This window comes from Poromitra crassiceps, assembly GCF_964638095.1.
Source record: "Poromitra crassiceps genome assembly, chromosome: 22".
NCBI classification, from domain to species: Eukaryota; Metazoa; Chordata; class Actinopteri; order Beryciformes; family Melamphaidae; genus Poromitra; species Poromitra crassiceps.
Genome location: NC_139647.1, coordinates 15,525,218 through 15,543,195, shown reverse-complemented (window position 1 = coordinate 15,543,195; position 17,978 = coordinate 15,525,218). Strand labels below are relative to the sequence as shown.

At 44.3% G+C, this 17,978-nt stretch overlaps 2 protein-coding genes across 2 annotated transcripts in view; one reads left to right on the top strand and one right to left on the bottom strand.

The window, feature by feature from the left end:
• Positions 1–7,398, bottom strand: part of camkmt (calmodulin-lysine N-methyltransferase) — a gene marked incomplete at its 5' end in the record, with an annotated part of 168,253 nt that extends 160,855 nt beyond the window's left edge. The window contains 2 exon segments of the mRNA XM_083658562.1: positions 54–232; positions 7,231–7,398. Of these exon segments, the coding sequence (XP_083514688.1) occupies positions 54–232; positions 7,231–7,398 (347 nt within the window).
• A 433-nt stretch (positions 7,399–7,831) lies between these two features.
• Positions 7,832–17,942, top strand: prepl (prolyl endopeptidase like). Its single transcript, XM_083658530.1, has 15 exons — positions 7,832–8,158; positions 9,054–9,182; positions 9,468–9,534; positions 10,364–10,541; positions 10,704–10,774; positions 10,979–11,105; positions 12,272–12,488; positions 12,790–13,071; positions 13,263–13,481; positions 13,695–13,870; positions 14,028–14,244; positions 14,977–15,126; positions 15,497–15,623; positions 16,951–17,039; positions 17,805–17,942. Exons 1-15 carry the CDS (start codon positions 8,051–8,053, stop codon positions 17,880–17,882), a joined length of 2,235 nt encoding a protein of 744 aa, XP_083514656.1. The 5' UTR covers positions 7,832–8,050; the 3' UTR covers positions 17,883–17,942.
• Positions 17,943–17,978: the final 36 nt, after the last annotated feature.

Here is a 17,978-nt window from a genome sequence, read left to right as displayed (position 1 = left end):
TGCGTGTGTGTACCTGAGGATGTGTGTGCGTTCATGTGTGTGTGTGTGTCTACCTGAGTAAGGCACGGTACTCAGGAAAGGAGACACTTCTGTACTCCACCCACTGGCCATCTGTGGTGTCACCAGGGTCTTGGGTTACAAGCCTTTTCCTGGCGAAAAGGTCAAAGGTGGCAAACCTGCGAACAGACACCTGCTTGACCTCTGGATTGTCCGTCTGTTTCTGACGCAGCACCTGAGAATGAGAGGGAGTGGAGAGAAGGAGGGATTAAGAGACAAACGACAGATGAACTAAAGGGAAGACGACACGCGAGCACAACCCCCAGCAGGTGAAACTCTCGACACGCTTGTAAAGTCTCTTTCAGAAAGACTCCCTGTGACATTTACACATGACATGACCGACATTTTCAACAGTATTCAATTACAACATTTTGACTTCTGTCCTGTTTTGACTTCAGGTACATGATGAAATAAAGTTAAATCTGTTTTGACTTAAGGTACATGAAATAAAGTTAAATCTGCCACTTTTTGATCAAATTATTTCACTGCTACTTTCCATCTAGACTATATTTGCGAGAGAGAGAAATCCAAATCACCCCTGATCAAACAGAGAATGTTAATGGAGGCCTGTTCTAATGTAAGCATTAGGAGATAGAAGTCTTTCTTCTCTAGTCAAGTCATAGGTCATTGTTTTGCCTCTGAGAGGCAGATCCTGCCAGTGACTGTTGCTCAGAAGAAACCTAAAGAGCTACAAAAGCTGTTGCCTTTGACATCATGACATATTGAATGTAGTCCATTGTGTGCAGAAGGAAATTGCTATACATGGGTTTGTAAATGTGTGGTTTTCAAACAATTCCTCATATTGGTCTCTTGAAATAGAACACACAAGTGGTAGTGGAGCGTGTGTGCATTTTCTCTGATGCAAAGGACGGCACTCAGTGAACCCCAGTGGAGATCGTGCATATAGCGTAGCTAGGAAGCTAAGCTAAGCTAACTAAGCTAAGCTCCAAAGGCAGCGCGAGGCGGAGCTCCGCAAAGCGGGAGCGCACTCCGCGCTCGAGCCGACGTGTTCATACTCAGAGCACCGCACGTTTACATAGTACAGTGAATGGTCCATGATAAAGTCAATTAAACTAAATTAAGTCAATGGAATGCCATTATGTTCAGTAGACTGCAGTTTCACTCTCAAATGAGCACATGAATAGAATCGCCATCTTGTTTTTATTGAATAAATAGGCCTAGATCTCTCTCTCTCTCAACACAGCACATTACTTGAAATGACTAAAAACGAACAGTTAGAAATCAACGTTTACCACATGGATCAAAGAAATGTGGTAAAAACATGGCTCAGTCAGTGTTAGAGAATAAAATCTATTCTTTCCGCTAAAATGTATATGTAAATGTATAATCACAGCTTATCTAATACCAAATTAATTGAGCCTTGAGTCCAGGACTGTTTAACATAAAGTATATTTAATAGCTTACATTCTCTGCAATATGCATATTGACAGAGGGCATGAATCTCAATGTACACATTCTGATATGTCATACAGAGTCAATTATTCAGCCCATGGCCGACAGTGAACATATGCTTTATAGGCAAAGGTAGGCAGAGCAGAGAGGAGGAAAAGGCAGAGAGGAGGTGGATGAACCTTGGAAATGTGTGTGCGTCCACTTGAGTCTGACAGGGAAACTGTTATCAGTTGTTATTGGACACGATGCACTGCCCAAGGTTTCAGCAAAGAGGAGAAGTCCTCTCTATGGGGCTGGGTGAGATGTCAGTGTGAGTCTATGTGTCAAATGGAATGGAACTTATAGCATAATTATGCAAATAGGCCTATAGCTTATTGATTAGGAAATATTGATTAGGAAATGGCATGGAACTTATATTTTTCTCCAACAATCCACCCAATTGTTATGTTCATCAATAACAATAATAATTACAAAATTTAAGTTCACTATTCAATATAATGCTTGTATCTGTACTTAATTGTGGGCCAGGGCTGGGCAGGGGGGGTTTTGAAAACATAGGAAACATTAAACACTTGAAAGAACACAGAATTTTTGATCAATATGCAGTCCAGCGCAGTCTCAGCTCATATCACCGCATCTCCATTATCTATTGGAAAGAGAAAACAGATTTTAGTAATATAATGACAAAATTACATCACCACTGCTGCTATAATATATAGGAGTGGGCCTACTAATCTTAACTCTATATGGTTCAATGCAAACAGTCTAATTAATAATAATATAATGCATTGAACTTAATATTCAGTGTGTTCCAAATCACACTTCTGTAAAAGAAACTTCTTATATACATGTATGTATATATATATTTTTCAGTTTCACTTTATTCAACGCTTGAGTCCTTCGGACCTTCCTCTAAAAGGAATCATGTCTTTAAGTATTCACAACAGGAACAATATTTTCTCATCATTCATGTGATGACTCTAGTTCATTCATTTATTTGTTTGTTCCTGGTGCTGTTGTTGTAATTGTTGTTATTAAAAACTATTTAATAGCCCATCTCCATGCAGTGGTTTAATTTCTTTTTGGGAACTATTTTATTAGAATAAAATTCTATTTCTAGTTTACTTTAATATTGGTTTGTTTGGAATAATGAACTGAAACTTTCTAAAATGCAAAACATTCATAACATTGATTAATCATATTCATTAAAACATAATCACAGTATCATATAACTGATTATTCTTAAAATGATACTTTAAAACACTTCATTTGCAATATTGAAAATAGAAAGAATTTTCTTTACTCTAGTGAGCACAGTTAAACGTACTCTAGTAGTTTACTAGGCTAGGGAGCACAGTACTCAAAGTACAGATTTGTGCTGGTGTTGAAGGTTTTCTGTGACGTACAACCTGTAACTATAAACATTAGATTTCACAATGTGCCTGTATTTTAGACAAAATAACTTCATTACAAGTTATTAGTACAACAAGTACGTACATACGGCAGATAATGTTTTGAGATACTCTGTGAGTACATATTCAATTGTTTATTTTATAATTTGTTTGCAATGGACCTCGTAAACAAGATGACTCCTGAGTGGGCATTCACAGCTTACAGAGTGGCAATGAATTGACCTTGTGGACTTGTGGCAATGTGCAATGGGGCGGAGGGTGACCCCAGAAAGTGCTGTTGGTGAGGGCTTTACATGGGGGGGGCGGGCTAGACCCCAGGCAGTTCACTTGAGTGATTTTGGGGATGGCAAGACCCCACTAGATAAAACAGTGAGGGCCAACATTGTTCACATGCTCCAAACGCAAACTCAGGACTGTCTGTCCTCCGAGGTCATTGTCTTATCTATAGATACTTTTGAAAACATCTCACCCGTACTTACGGTAAGTGTAAATTTTGCTTATGTGTTGAAAACATACCAAAAGTTAAATGTTGGTATGCCCACTTAATTTGATTTCTCATCCACCCAATTGGTGGTTGATAAATGTGCATTTTTCTGTTTAAGAAAATACTTCAGATTCAGATTATCGTACACAGGAAGTCTTCATCCTACACAACACATTCTATTAGGATTTATTTTCAAAATAATAATCAACAGTCTATTTATTACTATTCAAATTTGCTTACTGCACTTTAAATAATGCACAGCTTACTTCACTCTATTGATTCATAACAAACAAAAATTTCATTCAATCATATACTGTGGATATACTGTGGGGTTTGAACCTGGGGCTTGTTTCGACATTCAATTTCATAATGTATAATACTGTGGGGTTTGAACCTGTGACAGGGCTTATCTCTCCGACCTAGAAAGGCGGTGGCTGGCTCACTGTTTGCTCAAAGGTTTTGGGATTATCTCAATTGTTTCTGGCTAAGTTTAACCTTGTTGGAAGACTGACTGTTCCAATGGAACATAAACAAATTATTTCAGCCTGCTATCACATTGGGCCAGCTACAGTATAGGGGAGAATGACCACCGTGTTGCTACTTGGGCCAATTGAATCAACAAGATGGCTGTTTGTCCACTCGCTGCTCCCGTTTTTTATATCTACAATCTTTTACGTAATGTCCTCTCTTTCCGCAGTAGTTGCATTTATCGTAGCCTTTATAACGAGTGTGGTTTCGAGGCACATGCATGGTGTACTGATATGGGGAACTTCCTGAATTGTCTATGCGTACTGGCATGTGGTCAGCTGATATAGAATGCTGAACCATCTGATGTGGCAAATGATTTGGGTCTGTTTGTATGTTCACAGGTATCTGCTTGGCCATATTTAAAACACTTTGTTCGGTACCTGTGTCAAATTTTACGGGCTCATCTCCATACTGTCTGATAACCATCTCAAGCTGTCTAATTGTCTCTCTGGCTCCTTCACACTCCGGCCTTCTACAAAGCCCTTCAGCGTCCATTATGATAGCTTTTTCAGAGAGCAGAACCAGATGGCTTCCTTACAGTATGAAAAGACAACTGAGCAGGCCTAGGCTTATCTACAGTAGGCTATTTGTTTTAGTTTACACACGACTCGGTGAGCCGTTGTTTTGATCAATTCTGTTACGTCTCTCTCTTTCTCTCTCTCTTTGGCAGAAGGCAAATCACTGATTAGGTAAACTGACCTCTCAGGAAAAACTCTGGAGGCAAACACACATCTCAGGTCAACTCAAAAACTCTGGAGGTAAAACACACATCTCAGGTGAACTCAAAACTCTGGAGGTAAACACACATCTCAGGTCAACTCAAAACTCTGGAGGTAAAACACACATCTCAGGTGAACTCAAAACTCTGGAGGTAAACTGACCTCTCAGGTGAAGGCAAAACTCTGGAAGTAAACTGACCTAAAGTAATAAACCTGTATTTTAGAGAGAGAGAGAACTAAGAGAGAGAACTACGTATTTTGTTTATCACTTACTTGTGATCTCTGATAGTGTCCGTGTGTGTAAAGTAATTTTCAACACTTTACCTTTTAGTCGATGTGGGGTCTCTGGTGACAGAGGGACGGTTGTTCTCCTGTTGACCAGTTCCGTCCGTGTGTGGGGTATCTGGAATTTACAAACTTGGTGACAGATCAATTTGTTCAATCGACAATTGATTCTGTATTTTGGGATTGGCTAAAATACACTTTTTGCAAACCTCCTGTTCAACTCCTTTAATAGGCTTCTTAAGAAATTGTTTTGTTTTACAATGAAATAGCTGCTTCTTTTTGTTTGTTTGTTTGTTACATGCTTGTTACACATTGTAGGTATTTCAAAAACATCTCAACCATATTGGTTAGACAACTATGATTGCTTCATGGGGCTACACACACCCCTCGAGTGAGTGGTATGTTATGGGGAGATCTTTTGGTTTTATTTAGTATGTCGTGTGGTTCTTAAAGACCGTATCAAGCATATGCCTAGAATCACCGCAGTTTCCCACTGGACTATAATAGTCGCTGCTAGGCAGCCTTCTGGCTCTTTAGGGCAATATGTGATAACGCTTCTCAGGCTCTCTTGCTCTGCAGCTACCACTGAACCATCCAGGTCACTGCCAAATACAGCCTGTCAAGAGAGTTTTTAATGGTCCTGAGGTATATTTACAGTTATTTACATTGAGGTGTCCCCCCTTGTCTCAAGAAACCCACAAGATACTAACTTAGGTTATTATATAAACCATACATATTTACAGTTATATACAATGTCATTTTGACACACCCACAATATGCAAACATTTCAGATTCTTTTAGATATCAGACGACAGCTTCAGTAATGAATTATGAAATTAATTCAGACTTACCCGCTCTCGTAGATATCCTGTTCGTGACACGCCAATTGTTAGAGAATAAAATCTATTCTTTCCGCTAAAATGTATATGTAAATGTATAATCACAGCTTATCTAATACCAAATTAATTGAGCCTTGAGTCCAGGACTGTTTAACATAAAGTATATTTAATAGCTTACATTCTCTGCAATATGCATATTGACAGAGGGCATGAATCTCAATGTACACATTCTGATATGTCATACAGAGTCAATTATTCAGCCCATGGCCGACAGTGAACATATGCTTTATAGGCAAAGGTAGGCAGAGCAGAGAGGAGGAAAAGGCAGAGAGGAGGTGGATGAACCTTGGAAATGTGTGTGCGTCCACTTGAGTCTGACAGGGAAACTGTTATCAGTTGTTATTGGACACGATGCACTGCCCAAGGTTTCAGCAAAGAGGAGAAGTCCTCTCTATGGGGCTGGGTGAGATGTCAGTGTGAGTCTATGTGTCAAATGGAATGGAACTTATAGCATAATTATGCAAATAGGCCTATAGCTTATTGATTAGGAAATATTGATTAGGAAATGGCATGGAACTTATATTTTTCTCCAACAGTCAGTATACTTACTTCTTCATTTCATTTCTCTTCCTGTCTCTCCCTGCAAAGCGGAGCAGAGCGGCTACTATAAAAATCTGGCACACGCGCTGTCGCGCTAACCGTTCAAGACAACTCGGACCGCCGGAAAAAATTGGTTCCGACGGTTCCGACCTATGGTTCCGACCCCTATGGTTCCGACCTGTACAATTGACGTCACAGCCACATCAAAATAGCGACTTGTTTCGTTAATGGTAATCACAGAATTGTTATAAAGAAGTTTGTTGACGTTTTAACACCCAGTGATGCCTTAATTATTTAATGTTAACGTGTACTATGTATTTGTGTCATCTGTGTTTCGCTCTGTATGAAATTCAGCATTCTGCATGTTTGGTTAGCATTGTTAGCTAGTCGCAATGACGTCATATTGGCCGTACGGCCCGCCCCTCGCGGTGGGAAGCGCGCGTGGAGTATGTCCAGTGCCAGCCAGGGGAAAGAGCCTGGCAGCCAGCCAGTGCAGAATGTAAAAATGGCCTCTTGCCAGCCAAGGCAAGTGCACTGTGGAATGCCCATGTATGGGGAAAAGTGGAAGACCTCGTGTAGTGCTACAGACTGTAGTACAGCTGTAGCCAGAAATGACCCAATGACAGAGTTACTGTACGGTATGACTGATAGTTGGTTGTTTATAATTCATTTTGGTGGGTGTTTCATGTTCCTGGGAAATATGCTCCTGGCTCCTCCTGTCAGTGTCATATTGAAACAGTTATGATACGCGAATAGCAACAACCGCATTCCAGGGTTTATGTAACACAGTTGGCAAATTAAAATGGATTCGCGGGTGTTAACAGATGTCTGTTTAAACCTATGGTGTAAACCGATTAGTGAATGAGGTATACTAGCTTTTAGGATGACATTACCTGCCGTAGTAGAGTCCATCTCGCTCGAGCAACATCAGTACCAGGGTTCGCAACCGGGGAGGAATGGTGCTTTTTAGCGGCACCCGTGTCTTTCTTCTTCAGATCTTCGAGCAAAGACGAGGAAGCCGGTTCGATCTTTTCTGCGCTCCGTGTCAATTCCCTCTCCATTTTATCCTCGAAATTATATTGGCTGAACAATAGAAAATGTAAACAAATGCACTGCCTCTATAGCTGTCACAGTGTATCCTCCTGTCCTTTAGCAATAGCAGATGGGCTATACAAAAATATGGCTTGCTGCAATCTACACCAGTGCAGAATGATCATAGATGTGGGCTGAGGGCTCAGCTGCTATCACCTGTTACCACAATGGGTGCACGCTACTTCCGTACACTCTTTGTCATTCGAGACATCGCAATGCATCGTCGAGATAATCGCGTTGGCCTTTCTGTTGTTCCGTTGTCTGGATTTGATTACTTTGGTCTGGAATTGCTTTCGACGTCATCACAACAGGGTTTGTTTAGGAACTCCTGCACGTGTACTGTCAGAGATACTGACATTCCAAGGAGGTTCTCCCCGCTGTCACCAGTGAAGTTAGCTAGCTTCGCCTTCGTGTTGTAATGTTAGATGCGGCGTTAATGTAACGTTATGGAGTTATGGATTTGAAGGAGATACATGAACATCACCAACTGGAATATAGCGTTAATGCTTGTTTGCCAAATGAAACGTGTAGGACATACAGACGACTGCTAACGCTATATAGCTGCGGTCACTGATATAACGTAGCGTTAATATAACGATAGCTTAGCTATCTTCTGTCCATATGGCCGTTCTGTCTTCTCTTTGTCCGTTTCGTTTCGTTAAAACAACTCTGTTAGGATGTTGGCGGCGCGCTGCTTGGCTGTCCTCGTCTGCCCCTCGTTACGAGTCGGTAAGGGTGTTAACTTCATTTGTTTTTCACCTTCAGCTTGGTGTAAGTTTACATGAGCCTTAAGCTATGTCGTTGGTAACGTTAGGTAGGTGATGTATTATGTAGACCTGTTTCTAGTTACCAGCCTGACAAAACTTGGCTTGTAGGAGCACAGATAAGGGCACGGAGCGGATATAGTGGCGAAATTGAGCTTAAGCGTGTTAAGTAGAAAGCTAATTTGGCTCAGAGTACACTCACTGCCAGGCAGCTTGACAGTGACACAGTAGTCAACTACATCCTGCAGGAGTACACACACCACAGAATGACATGGCATCCACAATTTCCTACCCAGAATTGCTATTACTGTTCAAATACCTTCCCCAACATTGTCCATAAACACCAACATAAGGTCTCTCACAGGGATCAGTCTGGGCAGGCACCCAGAGACTGACGTCAGACTGATAGACTCTGGGTTCCAACTTCCCAGATTGCTCAGGGATGCCAGTCACACAGTTTTGATCCCAAAATAGGGCAACGTTAGTGAATGATTTTGAGTGCTTTTGTGTCTGCACTGGGATCTGTCACCTTTTTCACTATCTGTATGCACAATGGGTTTGCATGATTACTAACCATGCAAACTCATTGTGCATATAGATAGTGATCTAATTGTAACTCTAACATCTATAACATCTAATTGGAACTGTAATCAGATTACAGTTCCAATTAGACATGTACTGTCGATAATATGCTTTGTCTAGAGTGACTTAAGGGGTTTAGGGTCTCCCCGAAGGACCCTCCGCGACACACATGGACCTTGCACACACAACAGCTGTTGCCAGGATTGAACCTGCACCTCCTACTGCACGTCTCATAAAGTCTTTCCATCAATCATAAAGACAGTCTTGTTTTATTCCAGGGCCCCTCAAACCCCGCAGTGGAGAGCCTCGGCCCTGGACTTGAGAGGTACAAGGACCTGCAGAGGTATTTCAACAGGAGACTGAGGGCAACATACAGCAGGTTCTCTGACATACCGGATAATTCAGTGGTGAGGCTGGTATTCTGCTTTGGGTTTAAATGATTTCATGACTAGGATTTCAGTATTACCCGATGATTTATTGTGTAAAGATAACATCAGCCCAGTTATGACCCATCCCAGAGTGCTAAGTGTCCAAACAACAATATTCTCGTCAGGTCAGGGACACCGGATGTGCATTTCTCTGGCTCAAATGACAGCCATTCAGAGAGTTGCCACCTTCAGGCACTCGTCTATTGAAGATACAGTGACATTTCACATTATTGGTATAATTCCATAAGATTTCTCTTGCCTCAGATCAGTGGACGTCACCATGTGTACTTTGTTGAAGGTGACGGAATCTACAGAATGGACAGTAGACAGAGTAAGCGCAACATGTCTCAATTCATAGTATTCCCATGCACATGCATTTCCTACCAATATGGTGTGTGTCATTTGATTATAATCACCTGTTCATTTATTACAATAAATGTCAGTGGTGGCCCAACGGTTAGAGAAGCGAGCTTGTGACCGGAAGGTCGTCTGTTCAATCCCCGGGACCGGCAGGATAAATCTGGGTGGGGAAAGTCAAAAGGCAGCACTTGCCCCTGCCTCATTACCACCACTGAGGTGCCCTTGAGCAAGGCCCTTAACCCCAACTGCTCCAGTGGAGCTGATCAGTGGCCAGCAGATCAGACTGTGGTTGTACTGGTCAGCTTCCAGGTGTGAATGTGTGTGTGTGAATGTAAACGGGGGGCTCCTGAAAAAGAGAGCATTGCTCTCAGTGAGACTCCCCCTGTATAAATAAAGGTTAAAAACGAAACTGTTATTTTCTTACCAAAATAACCTGTTATTTTCTTACCAAGCTGGCCGTGTGGTGACGTAACAGAATAGTATGAATAATTGGACTGTTTACCCCCAAATTTAGCTTGTTTAGAACCTACTGTAGCCCCTTTCTTACAGTTAACATTAATTCTCTGAAAGCCAGAAACTCAAAAATAACTGAGTTTATGTTCGTATGTTTACATTAAATGATACATTAGTGTTAAAAGCATGTTTGAACATGTCTTTTAATTGAATACAACAGTCAGTCCCATATCATCATGTGATGTCATTGCATGTTGCAGCACCTTTTCCCGTAGATTTTTATGTATATATTCATACCTACTGTATGTATGACATTGAGTTCATGACTGTTCCGTCTCCCTGTTGAGGTGAACCTGAACCAGAGCAGGTTCTAGATCTGGGACAATGCTGTGCAGGGGATGAGGAGAGAGAAGTGAAGAACAGGAGAAAGGAGAAGGTGGAGTGGACCGTCCAGAGAGTGCGTCTGTCCCCACAGGAGAAGCACCTTGCTGCTACACTGAAGACTCGTCATCAAGAAGAGTCCAGGTCAATTGAATAGAACACAATAGAATCATCACACGTGCAGAATTTGCTTTTAAATAAAGCTTTGGAAGATATTTTTGTGGTGATATTTTTCTTTGATTACCAGATTTGATATGATAACAGTTTCCTGATCAATGAATGGATGATTCTGTTGAAACTGTCCAGGTGTGTGGTGATGAAGCTAAGCGGAGGAGCCTCACAGATGATACTCACACTGGAAAAGGTCTTCAGTTTTGGTCAGTTTTACACTTACATTTATGTTTACGGTGGTTTCTCACATCTGGCTCCAAAAAAAGCTCGGTGTCTTTTGTTAAATCTACAACACAGCTAGAACCTGGCTTTGAAGCATCTTGCCGGAGGTGGCAGACCATTGCTTGATTTAAAATGGCATGCTACCGGTTTACACAGCAAACTACATTCTCTCTTGCGTGCGTGCACAGAGTGGGCCACAGATGATGTCCTGTTCTACACCACTCTGGAGGGTCTGCGCTGCAGCAGAGTGTTTCATCTGGACCTCAATTCCACTGGAACCAGAATCACTTCTGTGCTTGAGGAAACACAGCCTGAGTAAGTGTTTGGATGTGTGGGGTGGGGGACAGGTGTCTTTAGATGTGTGGGGTGGGGGACAGGTGTGTTTGGATGTGTGGGGTGGGGGGCAGGTGTGTTTGGATGTGTGGGGTGGGGGACAGGTGTGTTTGGATGTGTGGGGTGGGGGGCAGGTGTGTTTGGATGTGTGGGGTGGGGGACAGGTGTGTTTGGATGTGTGGGGTGGGGGACAGGTGTGTTTGGATGTGTGGGGTGGGGGACAGGTGTGTTTGGATGGGTGGGGTGGGAGACAGGTGTGTTTGGATGGGTGGGGTGGGAGACAGGTGTGTGTGTTTGGATGGGTGGGGTGGGAGACAGGTGTGTTTGGATGGGTGGGGTGGGGGACAGGTGTGTTTGGATGTGTGGGGTGGGGGACAGGTGTGTTTAGATGGGCGGGGTGGGGGACAAGTGTGTCTGTAGCTGTGAGTTCCAAGTCTTCCTAGATACGGTATAAATTGAAAAGTTGCACATATCGGGTATTGTTGACCCTCACAAAATGAAAGGCTTCTTGATGAGATTGTGTTTAACGGTTAGGCCGCCGCCACACTGATCCGTCAAAATGGATAGATGTATGTCGGTTGCATGTAAAAGTGCGCTACGTTACTGATGTGGCAATAAAACACCACTGAATGACCAGATTGATGTAATGGTCGGCCAGTTCGAGTCATGCTGTTTCCCTGAAGCCCACCAGCTTATATACCTGTTGGCTAGTTGTTGATATTTATAACGTTAAAATAATTATATCGATGCGGACAACTGTCATGGCTCAGCCATTTCCGCTCTGCGAACGCCTCCTCGACTCTGATTGGCTAAACGGACGGTGACTATCCGTCCATCCAGAAAAAGTTCAGCCCTCTTGAACTTTTCTGTCCATCAAAACGTATGCAAATGTGCTGGATACGTACGCTTCATCAGTTCATCAGTGCTGCACGGAGAGACGGACAGCTGTGTTGAAAATGAATGGAAGTGAACAGAGAAATGAACGCAGACAGACAGGCCAGTGGCCACGCCCCTTACAGTTAGGGGCTGAAGAGTACATGAATGTCAGCGGAGTGTTCTTACAAGTACAGTATCACTGAATTTGTGTGTTGCCTGTCTGATCTGTCGTCCTCATTTTCCTCCTCACACCCACGGCAACATCTCCCCAGTGTGTTTGTGGAGGTGGCCCTTTCCAGAGACCGACATATACTGACCATCAACTGCAACAGCAAGACCAGTTCGGAGGTGTGGCTTATTGACGTAACCGCACCCAATTTAGAACCCTTCGTGGTGCAGCCACGCCTACCGGAACTCTTGTACCATGTTGAGCACTGGAGGGGATGGCTGATTATACTGGCCAATACGGGCCCTGGACAAGAGTACCAGGTAGAGTGTGTATATATTATAAACGCATACACACATATAGCAGTTAGGTTACTAGTTAAGCCCTGGACAGAGCAGACGCAGAATATAGAGGCAGAGTTTATGTAAAAGATAGCTGGTATAAAATTAATAGTTGGTCCATAGGGCCAACTTGAATCTTGTACACATGTGGAACCATGACAGCTCACAGATTATCAAATTTAAAATTAAATTAATTTTAGATTAAAGTTGTTGTTTTTCCCAAAGCAGCAATGTATATAAATGTGGCTGCCCTGTCTGTCCTCCCACGTCTTCTCTCACCTAGGTGCTGAAGGCCCCTCTCTCACGGCCGTCCATGGTCTCCTGGGTGCCTTTGTATTGCCCTGGCCCTGGTATCACCGTCGGAGACATGGAGGTGGTGGGGGACAACGTCAGAGACATGGAGGTGGTGGGGGACAACGTCAGAGACATGGAGGTGGTGGGGGACACCGTCAGAGACATGGAGGTGGTGGGGGACCACTGTGTGTTGGTTACCAGAATGTCAACCGGCGAACTTGTTCTGACAGTGGTCCCACTAGTCCACCCCAAGGAGCCATACACTGTCCAGGTCAGTAGGATACAAACTCTCTTCAATAGTGTCTTGCTTGTTTGCAGGCATTCTCCCTTCTTACTCGTTTTCAGTTTTGTCCCTTGCTTCCTTGCTCTTACTTTTTGTCTTTCCATTTTCTCTTCATCTGTCCCCGTCTCTCACTCTCACACATTCATTCCTTAAACCCTATTTCCACATTCGTCTCCTAGCTGCCTACCTGGGCCTGTGCCATAGAAACAAAGAGAGCAGGCCTGGCAGACCACCACCACAGTGTGTTAGAGTTCCTGATCTCATCGCCGGTCCACCCCCCAGTGCCCTGCCGTCTACACCCCAAGGACAGGCTCCTCTTGTCGGGCACAGAAGAAGATGGGACCTCCCCAGAGAAGCAGGGCCACTATATCACCACACGCTTGGAGGGCTGCAGCCAGGTAAGAAACAGCTGACACATAAGATACATGCACACAAACTGAACAGGTATCTGTGGGGGGGAGGTAGGCCTTGTGTCACGCCTGAGAGTCTCAAGTGTCCCACTGGTGATCATCTGTTGACAGCCACCAGAGACAGAAGACTCCCAACAATAAAGCAGTGTCTGTCTCAACTACAAACGTTGCACAGTGTCCCCTGCCTCTCGTCCTCTGTAGGACGGTACCTTGGTGCCAGTGACCCTGCTCCATGCAGTACCTGTGGAGTGTCTGAAGGAGGCGCCACTACTGGTCCATGTCTATGGAGCTTATGGCAGGGATCTGAACATGGAGTTCTGCCCGGAGAGTAGGCTACTGATAGAGCAGGGTTGGGCTCTAGCCTACTGCCACATCAGGTAACGCATCACCTCACCAAATAGGTTTGGGCGACATCCAACATTGTAATATCGCGATATAGTCCGACCCAAATGTCGAGGTACACGATGTCATCGTTGGTCGGTTGGTTGTGTGTTCACCTGCATCCATGTTCTCTCTGTCTCTCCGGCCTCCCAGGGGCGGAGGAGAGCGGGGTCTGTCCTGGCAGAGGCAGGCCCGTGTGGAGGGGAAGCAGAGAGGGGTGGAGGACCTCCTCGCCTGTCTCCGCCACCTCTTCGCCTCGGGAGTCTCCTCTCCATCGCGCACCGCCCTCACCTCCTGCAGTGCCGGGGCCGTGCCGGTGGGGGCGCTGTGCAACACACACCCACACCTGATGCAGGCTGTCGCACTGCAGGTGAGAAGAGGAATCAAGGAAAGCTTTATTTATGTGGCATCTTTTTAAAAGTGCTTCACACAAACATCAAAGACAAATGAGCAGCAAAGACTAAGTGATCAGTGCAGAGAGAATCAAAACACAACATAATGAACAAGTGACAAAGACAACATGAGCAGTACACACAGATTAAAACAAAACCTAAACAAAGACTAAATGTGAGGTAGTTTGAATTATAGTATATAATGTATATATATGAATTATAGTCTATACATATATATATATAAGTGATATTTTAGTGTTTCCCAAACTGGGGTATGTGGAGGTACTACACAGGGTACTGGAGAGAAAGGGGAAAATGGACAATGGACAAATGTAAGAATAAATCATGAAAATAAATGAACCATTCAAATGAATGTGCTCAGGAGGCAGCTCGTCCACTCCAATCCTTATTTTGTAAAGTTATATTCATCAAAGGGTGGGTAACTTATAACTTATCATTCATTCATAGCATCATATGCTGTAGTTTTCTAAGCATAATGTAGTCGGGTAAAGGGGGTACAACATGGATTCAGAAATCAAGGAAAGGGGGTACTGAAGCCAAAACCGTTTGAGAACCACTGCTATAAGGACATTCTCTTTTGTCCGGATTCAGTGTCTTGCTCGAGGGCACCTCAGCAGAGCAGATGCCTGCCAGTACAGGGCTTAAACCCAGGCCATCTCCCTACTCTCTCCATCTCTGTCTGTCTTTAGGCTCCTTTCCTGGATGTGTTGGGAGCTATGGAGGATCCCACGCTGCCTCTAACTGTGGAGGAGAGAGAGGAATGGGGGGACCCCCTCACAAACCCACAGCACAGACTCACCATCGCCTCCTACTGTCCCCTTCACAACATTACTCCTCAGGTATGGAGAGGCAGACAACAAATGGGAAAAATACATCTGCTCAACACCAGTAGATGACAATTTAATTCAGACTAAGTTGAAGCCCCAGAGCCACTGTGTGAATAGCACTTTACTTCTACTGAGACTGAGAGACAGATCTACACTACATAGAGCTCACTGGAAATCTTCCCAACACAGTACTACAAGTTCTGTTTCTATGATTGGTCTCATTGTACTTGATTTGGGGGACATTGGGTGCCACAAATAATTAGTAACTCCTGTTTAGAACACGAATGGAAATGAGGTGTGTGTGTGTGTGTGTGTGTGTGTGTGTGTGTGTGTGTGTGTGTGTGTGTGTGTGTGTGTGTGTGTGTGTGTGTGTGTGTGACAGCGCTATCCCTCCATGCTGCTGACGGCTTACAGTGGGGATGCGAGGGTGCCCCTGGCAGGGGTCCTGAAGTACACTGAGCGGCTGAACAAAGCCCTTCACACACACCTCACCAGTCATCCTGTATCAGGCAAGTACACAAAAACCCATCCTGTATCAGGCAAGTACACAAAAACCCATCCTGTATCAGGCAAGTACACAAAAACCCTGTGTGTGGGTGTCTCTCTCACTCTCTCACACACACACACGCATGCAGACACACACCAGAGGTTCTGCAGAGGTATCGCAGATGCAACCCTGTTGTGTGTGTGTGTGTGTGTGTGTGTGTGTGTGTGTGTGTGTGTGTGTGTGTGTGTGTGTGTGTGTGTGTGTGTGTGTGTGTGTGTGTGTGTGTGTGTGTGTGTGTGTGTGTGAGAGAGGGAGGGAGGGAGGGGCATAGCACGTGTGCATTCCAGTGTGCATTTCAATGCACATTCTTTTTCATGTAATTTCCCCATAAGCGGAGGTTTTAAGAGTTCAGGGTCGGCTCCCAGTAGTAGTGTCGGTGGTGCACGCCTGGAGAGCCAGCGCTAATGTGCTTCCGTCAGTCTGTCTATAGGGGGAGTGCTAACAGCATTCCAAGTTCAACACCAAAGAAGAAGTACAGCGTAGGTCACCTTGTAGCACAGTGTGTAGCAGTGTGCACGCGTCAGCGATTTGCTCTGATTTCCCCCCCCTGGTGGCGATTTCTAGACGGGCTCTCTCTCTCCTCTCACTCATAATCTCCCTGCAGCACATTGGTTGTACTCCGCTTTACACCCGTCTCTCATGCACAGGCCTCACTGTGCTCCTTTCAAACACACACATTATCTCCACTCTGCCTCTCTTACTTTTCTGTTGTTCCCACACGCACACACACACACACACACAGAGTGTAAAAGTGTGTGTGTGCGTCTCCCTAATCTGTGTGTGCTCTCCGGAGCCTTTGATAAAGTGCTGATGGCACAGAGAAGCGTACGGGCGGGTGGGCAGAGCTATTAGCATGGTAAAGAGATAGTGTATCAGAGCGAGAGAGATTAGACGCCACAGACTGGGAGCTGTCAAGGTCAAGACCGCACTTGTGAAACAGCCCGTACCACAGAGACGAGGGAGGGAGGGAGGGAGGTAATATGGAGGAGGTTGAGAGGAAGGGAGGGCAATATCAGATGGGAGCACAAATGAATGAAAGAAGAGTCAAGATAGACTGTGGAGAGAGAGAGAGACTGGAGAGAGAGAGAGACTGTGGAGAGAGAGAGGGAGGGAGAAAGTTTTAGGGCCGATAGGATTAGGATAGAGAGACAAAGGGGAACAGGGAAAGTGCGCAGTGAGATAAGAAAAATGTCCGAGGGAAGTTTTACAGATCAGACCCTTTCCTCTCATTTTCCCCTCCTCCCTCCTTCCCTCTCTCATGCTCCCCCTCTTCCTCCTCTTCCTGTTAGAACGTGAACCAGCACCAAACGTGGTTCTCAATGTCCAGCCTGGAGCAGATCACCTCGGACCAGAGGACTTTGAGCTGATGTTGGAGGAGGTAACTGACTCTCCTGCAAGAGTGCAATAATATGGGCTCTGTCACTTTGGAAGAGTCTTTTACATTTGTAAGCAGAATACTGTATGCCTGTTGTTTTCTGTGTGTGGAGACTGAGGACTAACACCAGTAAAGGTACAGTACCTTACATTCCATCTAGTGATCAGTTAGCAAAGACAGCCACAATAAAGCCTCCACTCCAGCACCATAACGTAGCTTTATTGTCTTATAAACCTTCATGGACTCTGCCATTGCTCAGTCACATCAGAGACATCCACAGCATGATGTCGTAGTTTGGAAACCATTTCGACTTTGTAATAGTAAGAACACTCTTGTCAGGGTTGAGTTCAGTTCACGGAATTAAGATTTAAATTTGAACGAGTAACCAAAGTTTTATAAAAGTAGTAGTTCAGTCTAAATAATTTCTCAACAGATATGTATTGTATGTATTGTGTGTGTGTGTGTGTGTGTGTGTGTGTGTGTGTGTGTGTGTGTGTGTGTGTGTGTGTGTGTGTGTGTGTGTGTGTGTGTGTGTGTGTGTGTGTGTGTGTGTGTGTGTGTGTGTGTGTGTGTGTGTGTGTGTGTGTGTGTGTGTGTGTATACATTCTTACACACACACACACATATACATATATACATACATACGGTATACTGTAATATCAATGTTTTTGCATATGAACTGAATCCAACCCTCAGCAGTTTTGTGAAAGTGAAACGTATGTTTGAAGAGTCCAGACTGACAGGCTTGTGCTGTGTCTCCTCTGCCAGTCTGCCCTCCAGCTCGCCTTCCTCTACACAGAACTGGGCCTGGACCCTCCTCGGCATCGACGCAACAGGAAGAGGTAGCATGGATGCAGTCGGGGATCGAAACCCAATCATCAAACCCCGTTTACAGACAACCACTACTACATATGACATATACATTTATATAATATCATACAT